Below are 20,083 nucleotides of genomic sequence, written 5' to 3' on the forward strand. Positions count from 1 at the left end.
ATACCGCACATAGCTTACTAAAAATATTATAGTAAATTAACCCCTGGAGGTGCGGAGGGGAAGCCGATCGCACCCTCTCCTGCACCTTACCCGATGCCAGAGTGCGCAAGCCAGGCACTGATCCTTTCCCTCCGGCACGGGAAAGGTTAAAGAATGTTTAGATTCAGATTATTAAATAGTAACATTGTAACAAAACCAGGCAGCGGCTGCCACTCACCTCCGTAGAGCCCAAAGAGAACCAGCCACAGCAGCATCTTCAGGGCAGGGGGTCCAGCTGGGGGGTCTTGCTCTGGTTTTGGGATCACTGTCCCCCTTTTTTTTTTTTCTCCTGGGGGGTAAATCTTCTTCCCCTTCTCTGTGTGTCTTCTTTCACCTCCACCTCTCACTAAGCCCTGATCTCTCTGTGGCTCGCACCTCTTCTCTCTCCCTCTCTCTCTCTCTCTATCTGGTTTCACTCTGCCAACTGCTCCCAGTTGGGTGACGTCACCCTGACCATTTTCACACATGGCTCCACCCAGTTCACCTGTTCAAAGGCATTAACCACTTAGTCGCTGGAGGGGGAAACATACACCCTTCTCAGTCTATTGTTGGGGGAGACACTGCAGGGTGATTCAGCCTGGCTGGGGTATTATATGCAGAGTATGCTTGTGATACTAGGAAGAGGGGGGGTGAGGGGGTGTTCCTGGGGCCATTTAATGGGTAGTAATGCCAAAGGCAGTCACAGGGAGTGAGAGTGAGATCATTTATAATAAACAGAAACCCAGAACCAGGCTGATCAATAAATCACTTTGGGTTTCATCAAGCTCTGAGTGTTATTGGAAATAGTGCCAATGTTGCTGAACTGAAATCAGGGGCTAACCTCCCAAGTGTCCCTATTTGAGAGAGCCAGTCCCCCTTTGGACCCCAAATCCCTCTGTTCCCTTTTCCTCCCCCTGATGCCCCTCTTTTGGAGGAGCACTGAATATTTGCTGGGTATGAGGGCATCGCAGGGTTCTATAGCCTTAAAACAACAGCACAAGATATGTGTATTAATTCAATTGTGTAAAAAAAAAATTACAATTCATCATCTAAATGACTTGATCACATGTAACTTTCAATAAAAGTCTTGGTAAGATATGCCCCCATTAGCCACGCCCCTAACCACACCTTTGAAACCCAAATGCCCACCTCTGGGTATTTAAATTGCTGGGGCATGTGTCTGCCTCATGCACCCCTTACTGCCATGATCACCCCCTAACCCCATTTACAATTATTATTCCATGTTTATTCTATTTATTGTTTAGGGCATCTGTTTAAAATGCTGAGGAATTATAAACAAAATATATAAAGTAACCAGATTTGGGGCATAAAATTCATTAATTGTCATTATTTTAATGTAGAAGTGAAGTATACATTTTTATAGGTGCCTGCTGTTAAAGAGGAAGGGTGATGACATAAAAAAGCAGGAAAGAAGAAGAACCTGGACTGTCCGCACGCCACGCCTCAGTGATGACACATTAATGATATCCTGAATCAGACGATCTCTAAGTATGATGTCATCAAAGGTTCACTCATTTGAGCGAGAACATAATGTGTTCTTTAACTCATCTCGTTGTGTTCAGGTATTTGCGTAGCTTTTTGCAAAAAGTTTTTTTTTCCAGAATAAACAATATCGATGAGATATCGAAGCCTCAACAGTCTTGGGAGGTACCTTGTATTTAAATGAAGTACTTTAGTAAATAACTACCAACTGGTCACAAATTCATATAATATATATAAGTGTGTGTAAATAACGTCCCCATAGCCACATGGAATAATTCGTGGCCACAACTCTGCATTTGGTTTGATACTTATCCATACGGACTGTGGACAGATCCCATGGCACAGTCATTGGTGGTCCACCAGCAGACAGCAGGGACTACTGCCCTCTTTGTCCATCAGGATATTTATTTGAAGTGCTTGCTCCAGGAGGACCACAGGAGATGTGGGAGAAGGAGACGCAGGAGTTTTGAGGCCGAGTCGGAGGGAACCTCCTTGTGCCCCTTGAAATTCCACCAAAAGCCATGCCCACGTTCCTCTCATGCTACCACAAAGGGGTCTCCAAATGACTGCCAAGAACGACAATGGCTAGTTCCATCAGAACATTTTGTAGAACCCAAAGCTCTACCTTGATCAATCCCATGTTCCTCGTTGACTTGGTTAAGAACACAACAGTTATCTGCGCCGGCATTCTTGAAAATACATTTGGCCACCAAGCGCCTTGGTTTCCCACCAGCGCGTACTCTGAATTTCAAGCAATAAAAGTAAATCTCAGTTTATCTTTAATGAGAAACAGAAACACCATAGGATTTGAGGATGAGTCTCGGGACGGCACTTGATGCTCTCCTATCAGTTCAGGAACATAGGATGGAATCTAAGATCACAGGTGGACCATAAAAGGACATATTATAACTCCCGGAGGTATATAACAGGCTTTACGTGGCTTACAGGCTGGGGGAGGGGCACGTGGAATGTAATATTCAGTAATGTAAAGAGGATATTGAGTCTAGAGCAGTGCTGGCCCTTTCTCGTAGATTGGCTGTAGATCTTTAAGATTCATAGGCTGCTGGGCAGGTCCGTATTAAAACGATGATGTCATACAATAAAGTCTACGGTGATCTCAGCCAGAGCTTTAAAGATACCCTCGTCTCTGACCCAGATGCCTCCGACTTGGCATTTGCCCAAACTGTAATATATCGGTCATGTCCATCGATTGGTCGGTGAGAGGAGACTTCTTCAGGACTCGGACTTTTACCCCACTCCCCGTCAAAGCAGCTTATTGTATTACCCATTTCAAACTAGACGGCCATGAATCTTATATTTTTACACGCATACCTCCCAACTTCTACCCTCGGGACGTAGACTGTCAGCACATGCGCAGTATCCCAGACACCAGAGAACGCAATCCCTTGGTCCGGCATCCCATTGTCCCACCAAGCTCTACCACTGTCCCTAAACCAGGACAGAGTTACAGCTCGGTGGGATAGAGTGGCAAAATCGGGACTGTCCCGCGCACAGTGGGACAGTTGGGAGGCATGTAGTAGTTGTATGTACAGCAGAAGTGTATTATGGGGCAAAGCTTGATCTGCTGCGTAGAACCCCTGGTTTTAAAAGTCATCGAGACTCCCCTGGCTTTGTCAGCTCTTACTCACCTAACAGGATTTACCCTGCTGAGATAAGAACGTTCTTCATTACCCCGACTTCCTGTAACGTGCCTGAAAGCGGAGTCACCCGGCGACCGCCCGCTGCCGTACGTGACTCTCACACACCCCACTCCTATCACACACCCCGCTCCTATTCCTCCTAATAAAACTCCTCCGCCAGCTACGGCGGCTCAATGATTTGCCTTTTGCACAGCTGGCTGTGAAACCGATCAGCCACGTCTTATCAGACCTCCTTTTTCCAGCCTGGATACGCATTTTTTTTTGCCCCTGGGCCAAGACTGAAATCAAGGAGAAAACACAAGTCTTACTTTGCTGAAAGGGTGGTAGATAAGTGGAACAGCCTCCCAGCAGAGGTGGTAGAGGGTAATACAGTGAGGGGTTTTAAACATGCATGGGATAGATATATGGCTGCTGAATCTAAGACGAGACCAACGACTTACAGCAAGAAGAACGGGCAGACTAGACGGGCCGAATGGGTCTGATCTGCGGCCAGATTCTGTTTCTTGGTCTCTTTTTTTAAGGCATGTTACGAAAGTCTCTTAAATACTTTCAAAGAAATCCGCTGCCCGAGAAGGGAAGCCGATAAGATCTGTACGGTCCGGGCGTTTGGTCAGTCATTCGTCGCAGTTTGGTGGAAGGACTGATGATTAGAAAGGGATATTGTACCTGTGGCCAGCGCAGCGTGGACGGTAATGGTCCGCTTACGTGGGACAACCAAAGCCCCTCTTTAGCCTGGGGGCTCATTAACTCCAAAAAGTAGATGAAAGCTTTTTGTTTTAGGGGGTAATCAGGGAAATGGCTTTAGTGAGACTTTTCTGCTGTTTCTATACACATTATGGGGGATTTTAGGGCAATAGAACATTCTGACCTCCTAGAAAAGAGGGGGATCGAGGAGGCAAAAGGGGATTTGGGTCTCATATGGGGACTATTCCTTCTGAATGGGGACACTTGGCAGGTATATGTAGAGACTGCGTTTTAATGGCTAGTTTAGGTGTGTTTATAGGGGCTATTACGGTGGCTACTAATAAAAGCCGTGCATCCGGGCTGTTTGCTCGGTGTTGTCTGGGGTAAGAGACACAGGCAACCGTTACCGAGACAACCGAGCGCGTCCCGTCGGAGAGACATCCAGCTGGCCGCCACTCAGAGACCGCTTGCCTTCTCCAACGGCCAAACAAGCAAAATAACAGACGAGATCTACGCATTGTACGCTGCGCCGGTCACTTGGGTTAAAGCTGCCGTCCCACTTAAATAAGCCATTAATCATACAGCGCTACGGAACATGATGGCGCTATAGAAAACCAGAAATAATCACAATTAATTGCGCTCGTTGGCGTGTCATCCGGGAATCCGGCAACTTTAGTGGCCCTTTACGGCTACTGATCTCCCCAGCGTCGTTTGACTGTTGCCAACTGTCCTGATTTGGTCAGGGCAGTCCCGACAAGCAGACTTTATATTGTTTTAGATTTGTGATCTGCATGAGCATGTTCCCCAGTAATAAAACTAAAAACTTTGGGATTTATTTTTTTGTCAGTAGGGCGCCTGAAAGGCTTTTAATAAATCCAGCTTCCGCCCGTCGCCCCCAGTCACACCCGCATGAAATGTATACAAATGTTAGGTAAATGACTTTGTGTTGGTTATACCGGCTTTTCGTGTGCACAGGCTGTCAGGTTTTAATACTTCCTCGTCTAGGAACCTGTAAGGCTGTCAGATAATAATAAAAAAAAAAAAACAGAAAAAAAAACCTATTTTTGAAAGTAAACAAAAAGAAAAAAAAAAAATCCGAAAATAGGCAGAAACTAAGAATTTCCGCCCCGGGGTAAACTTTCAGAGAAATAATCTCCACAGACGTACACGTCATGAAACATTACAACGCAATGATGTTTCATATGTCAATCATAAACTGGCTCCGCCTACTGTCAACCTTGCCAACGCTTCCCCGAGAGTTACTATGGCAGCGGGTGGAAAAAGCCTTCTTTTTGACGTACTTTATAAATTTTTAAAAATATTTCAGCAAGCTCGTCACATGATCATACGCCCTCTTTAGAAGGAAAGGTGCTTCTTTTGGACCAAAATTGGTGTCTTTTGTTTTTTGGGGCTATAAATATATATTTAAAAAAAAACCACAAAAATGTATTTACATAAATAATATTCTTTTTTTTTTTTAATTATTCAGTTACGCAAAAAGCTATCAGTAGGTCACAAAAGTCTCATTAAAGGACCCGCCCCCGAGGAAAGGCATATAGGATCTCTGCTGCTACGGCAACATCAGAAGCACATAAAGGAGCAGGGATCACATTCCTGGAAACCCGTAGGCCTAAAGATCACTGAACAATTCATATTGCTGACCCCCGGGGGAGAGTGCCGTATGAAAAATCCAGCCCAGATAAGGGGGTAATTTACTAATAAAAAAAAACTTTTAGGGGCAAAAATATGTGTATTTTAGATTGTTGTTTGCTACGTCTAAAGTGTTTCTTTAATTTTGGTTATTGAAGGCTTAGGGGGTGACGCCGGGTTACCAGATGGTCCCTTTAACCGAGGATACTTATTAAATATGCATTGTGCATGTAGGGTTGTCAGGTGTCCGGTTTGCTTTGGCCGGTTCAGTATCGGATCCCTCTTCTCTTACAAATCCATCGGTTCATTTTTTTACGATCATTAATCATGTGCGTCCTTTGCTTTATCTGCAGCCCGCCCTTTGATCATTCCAAAAATTAACCCTTTAATAGCCCATCGCACATATTCTATCGTCCTCGCTACGGTCATACTAAAAGCCATGACTTGTCAGGAGGCAAAGAGTTCGATCACCTGTATTCAAGTAGGGATTCCAGCCGGGGTCCGCTGCAGACTGTGTGACCCCGAGAAGCTTCCCATTCACCCGAGACCTTGACATCATTATTTATCGATTTACATAGCGCCATCATATTCCGTGGCGTTGCGCAATAGGGATAAAATCCTCCGATCATACATTTTTTGTTTATATAACTATCCCTGGTTACATGGGGATCGCTGGTGACTTTAGTCTGCGCCCGGAAAGGGTTAAAGCGTATGCGGTGTAGACATAATATATTTGAATAACAAAAGCTGCCTTTCTCTCTCTCCATGGGCCTTCCTGTAATGCATCATCCTGCTGGCTTCCCCTACCTGCTTTCAGAGCGAGAAAGTGCCTTCATCCTTGCAAATCCGGTTCATTTGGTTTCTTAGTATCGATCTTTCCTTGTTTTGACTTTACTGACAGACAGGACAGAGTCACCCGGCTATAGAACACTTTATATTTATATATTCAGAAAGAAACTTTTATATATATATATATTATAAATTCTTAAGTAAGCCAAAGGCTGGAACGAGGTATCGGGAGTATCCGATAGGCAGGATTAATCCTGTTGTTTAATTAGAACTCGTATGATCTTCATGTGCTATGTGACCGGGTGCCCTTCAGCTAAGGATTGTGGGAATTGTCGTACAACAGCAACTGGAGACAGGAGTGTAACTAGAAACCACAGGGCCCTTGTGTGAAAATTGCCCCGGGGCAACTTCAACAGCTGGTCTGTGCCATCATTGCCCCTTGCTCCCCCACCTTCCAACATACACTCTGGCACACATAGTTAAATACACTGACTCATATTCACTAACGCACAAATACACATTCATACTTACACACACTCCATCTCATCCACTAACACATCCATGCTCACACATAAACATCTACAAATACATACACACACAGACACAATTACACATCCATGCTTACACAAACAATTACACATCCATGCTCACACAAACAATTACACATCCATGCTCACACACAATTATGCATCCATGCTCACACACACAATTACACATCCATGCTCACACACACAATTACACATCCATGCTCACACACACAATTACACATCCATGATCACACACACAATTACACATCCATGCTCACACACACAATTACACATCCATGATCACACACACAATTACACATCCATGATCACACACACAATTACACATCCATGCTCACACACCTACACATCCATGCTCACACACACAATTACACATCCATGCTCACACACATACATATATACAAACACATATACATGCATCCTACCAATCCTCCCTCCCACCTCTCGAAACTGCAAGATCTGAGTTCCAAGATGGGAATTCCCAATAATTTGTCTCTGGAGGTGTTCAGTTTAGCTCAACAAAGGATCAAGACTCGATAACTCAGTCCCTAGTGAGCCTAATCCTACATGCATTGATTGCATCGCTGGGTTCCTCGGCTCAGGAACATAACTTGGCCAAAAAAAAGTACCCAAAAAGCCTGTTTAGTAACATACAGTGACAACTTATAGATAGTTCCTTCAAGTGACCTTTTTTCTTCCATTGGTTTGTTATTCAAAGCCCCCCTTATCTTGATTGATTTCCATTTGTTTATTTTTAGGAATCAAGACAATTTAAGTGACCCTTGGCTTTTTTGGAGCCGGTTACATTATTGTAAAGACCAGGAATAGTATATAGTCATAGATCTGTTATTCTGTCCAGGCTGGGTAATTAAACCATTACGTCCCGTAATTAATACATTGGCCTTTTAATTTATGACAGCGTAATGGGCAAATTCTGTACCATTTAAAAAGACAGACACCCATTTACCATGTTTGTTTAAAAGGACCAGATAGGAAAGCAGTCATTAAAAAAAGGGAACAGATACTCGGAAGCCGGTACTTTCAAAAGTATTGTACAGCGCTGCGGAATATGACGGCGCTATATACCACAATAAATAATAAATAATAATAATTGCTTTAATCAATGTATCATGTGAAACTCCCTTCCCCCATCACAAAAAACTTAATAACTTATTTGACAGGTCCTTAATAATGTCCTTCTACATGCCCTTGGGGGGATGCCATGGACAACGGTCCAGCTAGACATGTGTATAAAAGAAATTGTGTAGGAATGCAAAGTGGTTTAACAACAACAAAAACAACAACAACAAACAAGTGTAAAAGAGCCAAAGGAATAAGCGCCACGGACTATGATAGCGCTATAGAGAGCAATCGATAGTATAAATATACTACGGGATGATAAACAACCAGCGATCACAATAATATTAATACAACTGGACTTATAAATATATACATTATAGACTCCATGGGCACTGGGATTGATCGTTGGCTGTGAGGATGCCGTGTTCGCGGGTGCTTTGCTTGGGCTGATGGTCGAGCGAACACCTGATGCTGATTATTGCGCAATCGGCCCAAACGCATTAACCTGCCCCGGTACTCGTCACAATACACGTTTCCGCGAAGCCTGATTTATGCGCGCTGCATCCCCTCTGTAACCAATTTACATGCAACGCGCATCTTCCCTGCTCTGCATCCTTCTGCATGAACTCCCTTTCCTCGTTCCTTTTGGTCCAAGCCAATTCTGGCCTTGGCAGCAGCCCCCTCTGGCACGTACGCGAGGGCAGATGATGCGGATCGGGCTTCCTAGCGGGCCGATCGCGGAAATCAGAGATCCATCTTTCTATCATCGCCGTCTTTTGATCATTAAAATCACAATGAAATAGTTAATGGTGTTGGACAACTTGGACTGGGCGAACAAAGGGCCTTAATTAAAAGTCTTAAACTCCCCTCTCTTATTTCAATTGCCTTACGGGTGAGCTGGTGAGACAGGCGAGGGGTGAGGGGCAAATTCCAGTAAAAAAACAGTTTTCTTCTCACCCCAGGACTCCCCCTCGTACACCTCCTTCTGCCCCCTCTCCTGTCTCGCTCCCCATTGTGTGGGTCGTGGCTTCTAAACTAGCAACGTTATTACATATTATCTGTTTCCTTCACACAATGGAGCCCCAGCGCAGCACAAAGACCCCCCGCGGAGTCTCCAGTGGGAAGGAAATGTTATGAAGGATGGGCAGTTTCATTGAAGACGGGGGTATTGTGTTCATATCTCTGTACTGATGCATCTGGTTTTGTTCAGAGTTACCTGTTTGTGTATGTTGGGTGCGTATGCACCAATGTGTGTCTTGTATGTGCGGGGCTGTGTTCATGTATCTGTGGGATCTTTGTCGATTTGAGTTATGGTTTGCTGATCGCACCTGGGAACTTCTTAAATGAACCGACCCGGAGACTCTTAAAATATTAACCCTTTAAAACTCCTTTGTGAAGAGTCAATGTAGTGATTCACCCAAAAGACGTGGTACCCAAAAGACCCTAATACTGTCCGCATTGAAACCTTGACTTGTCGTTAGTTAAAGATACACTTAATTGAGTCACCTGCATTCAAGCAGGGATATCAACCATAACATACTGGGAGCAAAAGCACCAACTGGGAGTCTTATATATGATCACAGTGGGGGGGTAGAAAGGAGTCGGTTCCAGACTGTGTGACCCCGAGAATCTGCCCCTTCACCCTGAGATTGGGGCAAAAACTGTCAGAGTCAGGGCAAACCCTGAGAGTTCCCAGGTATGATGATCACAGATTAATCTCCTGTCATTCCGTCACCATGTGTAAGAGCAAACAAGCACCCAGGAGGACCATTTTACCTGATGGCACAGATTCAACATGGCGATTACCCCCAACAGAAACAGAGGGGGGACGCTGTGGCAATTCCCTTTCTTCTCCTCCTTCATCATTAGAGAGGCTTCCTGAACCAATCAACAACAATCAGCAACGTAACAATAAGGGAGAGATAACAATAGTAATAATCATGAAAGCAGCGAGATAAGACCATCCACTCCCATCGTATAAGCCTGTTTTCTAATAAACACACATTGTCTGTTTTAATTGTTTGCTATCACTATATGTGAATGTATTTAATGTGAGGAGCTATAAGGTGTCGCTGCGTTTAAAGTGACAGATCCACTATTAAGTGCTTTTGCCATTCATGATTAGCAGCGGGAAGCCTGTGTTGGCAGTAACCAAATATACATTGTCTCCTTAGTTGAGGGTCGGAGGCTTAGATGTAATTTAGGGGCATTTTACTTGACTGGGAGGGTGGTGGATAAGCGGAACAGCCTCCCAGCAGAAGTAGTAGAGGTTAATACAGCAGAGGGATAGGCATATGGCATCTGGTAACTTCTGTGGAAAATCAAGACAAGCCTTTGAGACCTTCAAATGATCACCAAAAACCCACACGGTCAAGTAAGGTCATCAAACCAGATTGAGAGGCATGTGATCGGGGGCTTGACGTGACTCCCGTCTATATAGTTAATGCTTTTTAGTGCGGAATGCCATTTTATTAAGTGTTATTCATTTCCACTGTTAATTCCACATTTTCCTCCTCGTTTTTTTCAGGTGACGGAGTACAAAGAACTCCCAGCTCTTTTCCAGTAAGAAAAATAAAGCCGGGTTCTGTTTTTGGAACGGAATTATTTCTGCTCTGGTTTCCTGCATTGTAAGCTGCGGCATCAATGGCTGCTTTCATGACTCCCGATTAACTTGCACGTTTCCTGACATGCCAAGAAGTGGACCCTCGGGAAAGATCATGACTTTGGGACGTTCTTGACTTGGGGTCCCAGGTTCTGGGATGCAAAAATTTATAGTCCTAGAATTCAGGGCTACAGTCCAGATCTTTGAAGCTGGCGCTAATTCCGTTTTAACATGATGCATACATGTGGTTTGAGGCCCGTGACATTGCGTGTTATGCAGCTACTATGACCTTTAAACGGAAACATAGCGTCCCATGCAGCGTTATCAATGAAGAACGCATATGGAAGCTCTTTGGAACTTATATAATAAGCATTCTTCAACCTGTAAAGAAGAAAGAACAATCACTTGGGGCAGAAACCCTTCCTTGGGGTTATTATGCCTACATCTAAGGCCGGTGTTGCAGTAAGATTTGTACCGTGGACTTATAACTCAACGGTCTATGGGAAAAATAAGTTCCAGACCAATGGGCTTCACGATATTTATCATCTTGGACACCTGAAGACTCTGCTTACAACCCATAAGCGTTCTCCTAGAGGAGGTGTGTGTTGCACCGGCTTCCATGCTTTTTTTTTTTTGACTACTCAATACTGTGCTTTTACTACTTTTTCTAATTTGTATCTGTCCTGAAATTGGGTTTTTTCAATCTTTGTACTCGGGATCAGTGAAGCCAAACCTGCCACCCTTCCCCCTTTGTTTTGAGAGACATAAATTGTGACCCCGCCGACATATTTGATTTTCACTCATCGCCACCTCCGAAGACTCCCTTGTGGATATTGAATACATGTTATTCGCCCTGTCTCATCCCATCACCTCCATATCCTTCCTGCTCATCACATTGATCCATCAGTTATCATCATTGACTTTCTTCTGCTCCATTTATCTCATCCACATCCTTCCTGCTCGTCTGGTCATCATCCCTGTTCGCCGATTACATCATCGATGGCTTTCACTTTTTTAAATTTGAAATTTTGCACTTATTAATTATTTTTGATGATTGAATCTGTATATTTAAGGAAATAATATCGTTTGGTGTTTGTTGAGCTACAATCTCAGTTCTAGTTCTCATCACGGTAAGAAGATCTTACCCTTGTAAAGAACGGACTAGAGAAAAAAAAAAAACCTGGTCATTTACCGCTTATCAGTCTATGTCTCATGGACCTCTGACTGGGTACCAGGACTGGGTACCATCAGGAGATCTAAGCATTGTGTATCTCCACAGAAAATGAGTCTGCAGAAAGGAATGGAATGAGATTATCCAGGACTGATGGATTGTTCCCTGAGACATTAGGTTTGTTTATTTATTCATCTTGTCATCCTGATAGGATTAACTAAATCCCCCTAGAGCCCTTTCAGGTATTGAGTCTACCAAAACTTCTTCCCAGCTTCTCAATAGAAGAGACTAAGGACTCCTGCTGGTGGAATGGAATAGCTAACTCCACCACACGTGGTCAACACAAAGGTATTGCTAGATTTCCTCTTACCTGAGATCTCTCAGCGTTTGACCCTGGATCTCAGGGTCACACAACTGATTGAATACAGGTGACTCCGATCAAAATATCACCTCCCTGACAAGTCATGGTTTCCATAAGGATCGTTATTAGAACCTTGAGTGACCAACATGAAGAAGTCACTGTGATGGAATCTTTGATTTGTAAAGAGTTAATTAGTGGGCTAACTGCCCATCGACAAGGTAAGCTTTGTGAGTAAAACCTCCATTTGTCAAGTCGAAAGAAATACCAGTGATTAGTATTGATTTTGACTTGATGAATAAGAATTTCACTCTCAAAGCTCATACCGTGGATGGAACGTTGGTCCCACCGCTTTCAGACAGCGTTACCTCTTCGCATCCGAAGCTCCAAAGAGGACACCTTTGTTTAGAGGTGATGGGACGCCAAAGGCGGTACATATTCTAAGCTCTATAGTCTAGATCACAAAGTCACTTGTTTCCCAAGAAAATATTAATTTTAATAATATCAAATACCCAAGAGGTCACCAAGAGCTCTAGTTCTTTCAGGAGGTCATGATGGTTCTCAGTTGGTCTTGAGAACAGCAGTCTCTGGAACAGCTCTGTCTTCCCGTTCTTTTGTTTTCCTTATTCATCCGCTTTTAGGATAGACTTTCTTATACCAGATCATAGGTAAAAAATCAAAATCATATTAAATATTAATCTCCTCGTCTCTTGAGGATAGAAACGCAGTCCATATCTGATACAAGGTTTCCCACTCATCATTAAATGCCACAAGAGGCATTATCAGCCCACAAACATAACATTTATTAAGCGTATCAATAATTAATTCACACTCGAGGAGCTTTCGGAGTAAATACCGAAGTATAACGATAAAAAGAAAACATGAATAATGCAGGGAAATAAGAGGATTGTATTTTTGGCAAAGCACCATCAGTACATTAACAACGAGGATGAGATAAAGCGGGGAGGGAGAGAACGTCCCATGCTTTATGTTACGTCCGATCCAAGGACACTCGTCAAAATGAAAAACATTGAACTATGATTTCCACGAAACTAGGTCAGCTATCCGGACTGTGTGCTTGTGCTGAATTATGCAGAGCACAGGGGAGGACTGACAACATTCATCCCAGAGGACAATGCCAAGCTATTGTGGTCCAGTAATAGTTTAGTCTACAAAAAACATTCGGGAGACAAAAGACTTAATGATTATACCGATCAATGATTAATTACTGATTAATGATGTAACCAAACACATACACCTGCAGGGGTCACATAAAAAAAAGACTATAAAGGAGCATAAAAAGGATCCAGCCTATGCTGCCTGGTATCTTGGTCACACCCTAGTGACTATTTGGGGTACCGCAAGTAAAACACACAAGAAAAAAAAATTGATGGCCAAAAATCTTCTGTATAAGCCCCGAGCGTAGCATAGCACTACGGTTGGACTGGCAATGGTGCGGCGGCCTTGGCTCTTCATGCCTCCCAACTGTCCCAATTTGCGTGGGAGAGTCCCAATTTGGCCACTCCATTCTGCTGTCCAGCCGAGGTCTACCTATGCTCTGCTTTTCATGTCCCCCAACGTTCTAAAGATGGAGCCTTGGGAGTTGGGATAGGCTAAATTTTAAAATGTAAAAAAAATCCTTAGAATTAGTGTTTTCTTTTCAACTTTTAAATTTTCCTTTAAAATGTTAATCACGTCGGTTAAAATTAGAATTTTTTTAGCATGCAAACATTTGCGTTTCCTTTCAAATGAAAGCGCAATCATCGTGTTCTAATGCCGTTTGGATTCATTTCTCTTCTTTTAATATATTCCGTTGAAATTACCCTCTCAGATCCCATCTCACGCTGTTATTTCATCCCCTTTTCAACATTATATCCCCCTCTTACAGGATCCCTGCACTTGTCAAGCACTCGAAAGCTGTAAGTTGCTATGGCCGCAGACTCTGAACAGGTTGCTTAGCAACAAGAATGTCCTCCCAGACGTCTGATCAAAAAAAGTTGATTTTTTTCGCATTGGAGGGCTTATCTGTGACAATAGTTATGGAAGGAGTAAGGGGTCAAACAGTTCAAAGGGTAGGAAGGTACGAAGGCAAATGCATTTTAATATAAAACCAACGCGGACGATTTACATATGGCGCACCGCTAAAGCATGGCGACCGGCGTACGAGGCTCCTGGACGATTCATCATTCCGACTAATCTATATAGACTACCCTTCCAGTAAGCCGTGCCTCGGCATCGAAGATAAATTGTTATAAACATGTGCAGGTTGGGGGAAATTCCATAAAATCCCCGCTCAGAGTCTTCTCTTTTATCTCTAGGACATAGGTGCGTTGTTATTTATGGAGCGCCAACAGATTTATTGGACACTTTACAGTGTACAGTATAATAAACAGGGAGGGCGCAACAAGTGCCGTCGTACAATATGTAAAGTAGTCTCTACAGCTTTAGATTGGGGCACAATAGGTATGAATATATTCCAAAAAAAAAGGTCCCTGCCCCGTAGAGCTTACTGTCTATGCAGCAGTAGGGAGTGGGCACACATACAGATGGGTTAAGAGGGGTTGTAAGAGCGATACCCCGGGGGTCCGGCTTTTAGACTATTCTTCTTTGCTTTGTTGATGGTCCCGAGGTGTATCCACAAGACTACTTAGGCTACTTACCTGGGGTAATATTACAGTAAGGGGCCACCACCAGCATGAAGACCCTGCGTTGTGACTGTAGCCCATAGTCTAAATGCATAGTGTCTCACATCCAGGTGAGTGTGACTTAACGCTTTGTTCCACCCCAAATTTGTCCATAAATCTCCAGTTTTCTCCATTTTTCAATGCATACTCAATGCCCTGTTAGGGTAAGCATGATAAGCTGATGGCAGTCCTCATGAATGGGAAATAAGCCAAAATCGAGACTGTTGCTAGCTACGCGTATTTAAAACTGTTGTCATTGGGTTCCTAATTTTAGGGCATTACCTAGGGCCTGATGACATCATAAGACATTTTTGGTTCTAGGTCCTGTGATTGCTTCATACCCAGCAAACAGAAGAGAAGAGGCATCAGATGGAAATAATATAGAAAGCATATACAGAGAGAAGATTTTATTCTGTGAGTAAAAAAATAACTGACGTTACTACTGGTCAGGGTGTGAGAAAGGGGGAAACGAGGCGGCGTGTGTGAATTAAACCTGCCGACCTGGATGTGGAATGTGGATAATATTTTGGTTTCTCAGGAAGCCTGTGTTCCCATCACAGCTCATCTGGTGTCCGGTCGTCTAAAGTACAAAATAATAGGTTCTCAGAGGTGTATAAAAAAACAATGATAAGATAATAATAATAATAATAATATATTTGCAATTTTATTTTATTATTTTGTTCTCTATAGTTTTTTTGTATTATAATTAGGATTACAGGGGCAGTTTAATGTCTCTCTCCACTTCACCAATGAAGAATTTGGTGAATACTTTAAAATGTCTGCAGGAAATCAGTTACTTAACTTAGGGAGAAGCTGCAGCTCTCTGTCTCCTCTGTGGTCCAATCAATTCTCACCACTGATTGGTTGCTCCCATTGAAAATATTGGGAGGGCTCTCTGTGCATGCGTACTGGGGGCTTGTTGTCTGAACTGATAAGTACATGCCATGGCAACTAGTGGGGAACGGGGCAAATACATCTGGGGGGGCTTTTGGGGGGCACCATGCATCTAAGTGGATCTAATAGCTGGAGAGTCCCTTTAAGACATGACTCTAATGAACACAGTTGGAGTTGAAAGCAAGCGGTTTAGTTGACCTGGGTGGTAGTTCTGGAAGGAAAGAGTTTACTCTATGACATTTTAACCATAAAACAGACCCCAGGGTTTATCATTCCGCATATTTGGCTGGGTAAATGTTTACGTTTCACGCAAACTTAACAACGCTTTTTTTACGTTAACATGGCAGATAAATGGGCAGCGTTTCAAACTCCACGAACTGTACTCAGGGGGGGTTATGTCAAGAACGTCTGATAAACGGAAATACAGCAATACCACAAAATAATATGAACTTACCTGACGTTGTGATTGTAGTAATAGTTTGGTTTCCGTGGATTCTTTACAGCTCGCAATCCTAAACTGGACACATTTTTAAAATTATTCCTGGAGGGGCAAAAAAACCCAGATATAAGTAATTTAGATGTGTTTTTTAATCGTATTTCAATTATATATAATTAGATACTTAGATTATCTAATTTTTCATGGCTATACTGCTTACCGAGGAGCTGAATCAGTGGGACAGAACTGCACCTTAACACACTAAGACTCCCAAGCAAGACTCTCTGTGTGCCAGGTGGGGTGCACAGTGGCGGTCTAAGCAATATTTGTCCATATAGTGTGACTCTTTCTTTATTTATGTATTTATTGGTCATTATTCTTGCAGCGTCCCAGGAATCTGAATGCCTTTTATGTTATTTAGGCTGTGCTCCCCTTTCTGTACATTATCATGTAAATAATATCCCTAAACACACACCCCACCATTTCTTTTCTTTTTTTTTTTGAGTATAAGGTGTGTCCGTAATTTATTAACATGCCTGAAATATCCATCATGCCTACCCCTCTTATATCCCATGGTTCGTGTGACACTGCAGGGTCCCTTTAATGACACTTTATACCCTCTTCTAGAACATCAGCTTTTGTCAGTCTGGTGACAGTGACCCCTCCTTTAGAAGATACCGGTTTTGTTAAGTATAAAGTTTCATGTATAATACAAAGGAACCAAAATGCACAGCTCATCAAATTTCTTTTTTCATCAGTATGTAATGGTTGGAATTTTAGGGTGAGTGTGCTTGCTTTGAGGTTTGTACAGGTGTTTCTTTGTTTTTACATATTGTTTAGTTCCCTTTGAGACCGGTTTCAAAACACTTAAGACAGCGATGACTCACCAGGTAAGATCGGAGGACACCATGGGTTATCATTTAAATTATGTTAAGGTCAGCTCTTTCTGTATGTTTTTAGTATATTCGCTATTTGTATGAGTTATCGGAGCCCCGATCTACTAGACAAACACCCTGACAATAGAACGGCTCAGTCTTAATCACCCAGTTGGACTCCCTAACCAATTTTCGTCTATGGAGGAACAGACTTCATTAGCATTGCCATAAAGCATCAGCTCAGTGTGGTGTTTGAGCCGGTAAAGTCCCCCAAAATATCACATGACTGACAACAATGGCCGCCTCCAGTTCTGCAGATAAAGGGAGTTTATTGGAGCAAATTTTTTTTCCATGGGAACGTTGGAATTATAAATAATTTGTGCCGAGAAGTCCCCGTTTATAAAGGTCAGGCACATCAGTGTTTTTTTCCCAATACTTTAAAAGCTTGGAATTCCGAGAATTCCAAATCCTTAACCAGTGGACTGCCAAAGGACGGAGCAGCCGAATGCGTTTCCTCATTGCATTCCTGCGGGATTCGAATGATTAATGCGACCAGGACTCGCATTTCATCCGCATCAGAAATAGCCATCCCTCCAGAGAACGACCACGGGTCAACTGGAAGACACGCCAGATTTATTGGCGATTACTTTCAAAACAATATGAGACCCTTCCATTTTTCAAATGACATTTGGACGACTCGGCGACATTGGCGACATTGTTTTATGGCTTCACTAAAAACGAGTAATTATTTTCAGAACGGAGACAACGATGTCTTAATTAAAAAAAAAAAAGAAACAATTTAAATATATTTCTTAATAATTCATGTGGCACTTAATGGTCTTGGAATGAATTACGACTACCGCCTATTTATCTTCTAAATGATCTGAAAATGTCTACAAAGAATGCACAAGGCTAGATTGGCGGGTATCAGGGGAGACTGACATTGGGAATTCTCTTTACCCTTCGGCTTTGATTGATGGATCGTAGGATCGTCCACTTTCCATAATTAATTATTAGGCTTTGTCTGCTCAGAGGACATATTAATATTCCTCTGACAGTGGACCTAAGAACCATTCGCCTCCTGCATCTCCTCTCACAAAAAGGAGCTTCGAGGAGGGCTCTATTACCCCAAATTTATAGGCTGAAATTAACCGGTTATGGGATGGACTAGGGCAGGAAAAATAGCCCTGGTACATTAAGGCCAGCAAGCGATAGAAACACTCTTACACCTTTGACGCGTGCCCATCAGGAACGAGGCGGTGGTGACACACTATGGGACGGGATCTACCTTATGTTAGAGCCATCGGGCTTGTGCCCAGTTTGCCTGATGGAAAGCCTGGATCTAGGGCTAGCTGTGAGTCCATGGTGAACGTGGAGCAGAGGAATAACTTCAACGTTTCAAGCGGCCAACGCGGGACACCACTGATTTCACAGCTCCCTGGACCAGTAGTGGAGGATCTCCCCATGATCAGGCCATGATGGGACAATGGTGGAGCTACCTGCCACCGCGGGCAGGTTTCTCTCCTGGAGTCATAGTTTGCAGCCATCGAGCATTCTGATAAACTTTATCCTCTGGGAGACAAGGGGGGTTTCGAGGAATATAAACGAGGATTCTGCCACGTTGACGGCCTTTAGTGAGTCTACAGAATCTCTACTGTCTCTAGTTTTATTCAGCTCAATATTGAAGGACCGTATTTCGGCAGCTCATAGATAAACATCGAAAGAATGGATATTACTGAACAGCGATTCATGTAGTAGTTAACATTTAGCTACTACGTAGCGTTCTGAGCTCTTCGGAGGACTGTTATCCCCACAAATGGATGACCATCCCCGGCTCTATTGTTGCCTTAGACTACAGTCCAGGAAAGCGACTCGTTAACTCCAGTTTGTGGCTGCTCGTTAAATCTTTCCCGGGGGGACTTTAGATTACGTTGTGTTTTTCTTTCTGATTAGACATTGCCCCAGAGTCGCTACACAGCACAGGACTCGTTAGTTTCCACTGGATTGTGCGTAGGACTCCAGTGAGGGATATAATACTAATACAGTCTGGGTGGTCCTGGAGTAAAAAAATAAAATAAAACCAAATGTTTACAGGTTCCGTGGCTCGGAGAAATGCTGACGTCAACTACCTAGAGGTTTAGCTGAGTGGTCCCTTCATGTCCTCCCCCTAGAATGTGTATGGGGGTATTCTGCCAAATCCCAACCTATGCATTAACCCCTTCCCCTGCCCCTCTTGTGTTCAGCTGAAGACATCTCCCGCTACCTGGGCCCATGTGGTATACTCTCCGCTAGCCAGCCCCAGCGACAATCCAACAGTTCTGGGGGTCAGATGAGTGACGATTATTATTATTATTATTTTTTTTTCATCCGAGCATAAAAATATTTGTAATCGAGGAGACGAAAATAGCCTTGGTATTAAATTTAGAAACCTTTTAACTCTTTACCTGTCACTTTAAATGGGACTGCTCATTTCTAAGTATCCAAAACTGCTCCTTGCACTTTAAAGCTACTTGAGACACTTTATCCATAATCTGTAGTATGCATGTGTATGTGTGTGTATATGTTTGTTTGTTTTGTAGCCTAGTTTCTCATATTAAAATGGATTGAGCGTTAATGGTTAATCGTACGTAAAGTTCCACTTGATGGTACTGAATCTGTGGCTGTCTACCGTTGCTGGTTTACCAGTAAGGATCAGAGCTGCTGTTCTCTCGCACTGATGAGATCTAACAAGATTGAAACAGATGTATGTTGGTGGAACTCTCCGGCTCATACAGTTCCAGCTGTGTGCCGTGTATAAATTAACAGACATAAGCGGGTAAGGAATAAGAAGTAACATATCTCGTGAGTCCATTGGGTAAATATATACGTCTCACACACACACACACACACATATATATATATATACATAGAGGAGTCATGCTGACGAGTCCCATGAAGGACGAAACAGCTGTCCATGAGTGGTGATCTGGCTATTGTACCTCTTCCCGAGTTTTGTCTAAAGGCTGTCTTGTACAGCGGGCAATTATTTTCAAGGGATCCATGTATAAAGTGGATATAGAGGCAAAGGTGATAATTGTTAACCTTATTTGCATGTGCCTACCCAGAATCCCTTGTGGTTGTCAAAGCATCATGA

The 20,083-nt window shown here is 43.1% G+C and overlaps 1 protein-coding gene across 1 annotated transcript in view; it reads right to left on the reverse strand.

Annotated features, from left to right (window-relative positions):
* Positions 1-14,800, reverse strand: part of LOC149275554 (nectin-2-like) — a 40,369-nt gene extending 25,569 nt beyond the window's left edge. The window contains exon 1 of the mRNA XM_089504585.1: positions 14,722-14,800. Coding sequence (XP_089360711.1) covers positions 14,722-14,800 — 79 coding nt within the window. The remainder of the gene's footprint in view (positions 1-14,721) is intronic.
* Positions 14,801-20,083: the final 5,283 nt, after the last annotated feature.

The sequence above is a fragment of the Sceloporus occidentalis genome, unplaced genomic scaffold (genome assembly GCF_023333645.1).
Source record: "Sceloporus occidentalis isolate IW3139 unplaced genomic scaffold, rSceOcc1.0.p SCAF_280, whole genome shotgun sequence".
Taxonomy (NCBI): domain Eukaryota; kingdom Metazoa; phylum Chordata; class Lepidosauria; order Squamata; family Phrynosomatidae; genus Sceloporus; species Sceloporus occidentalis.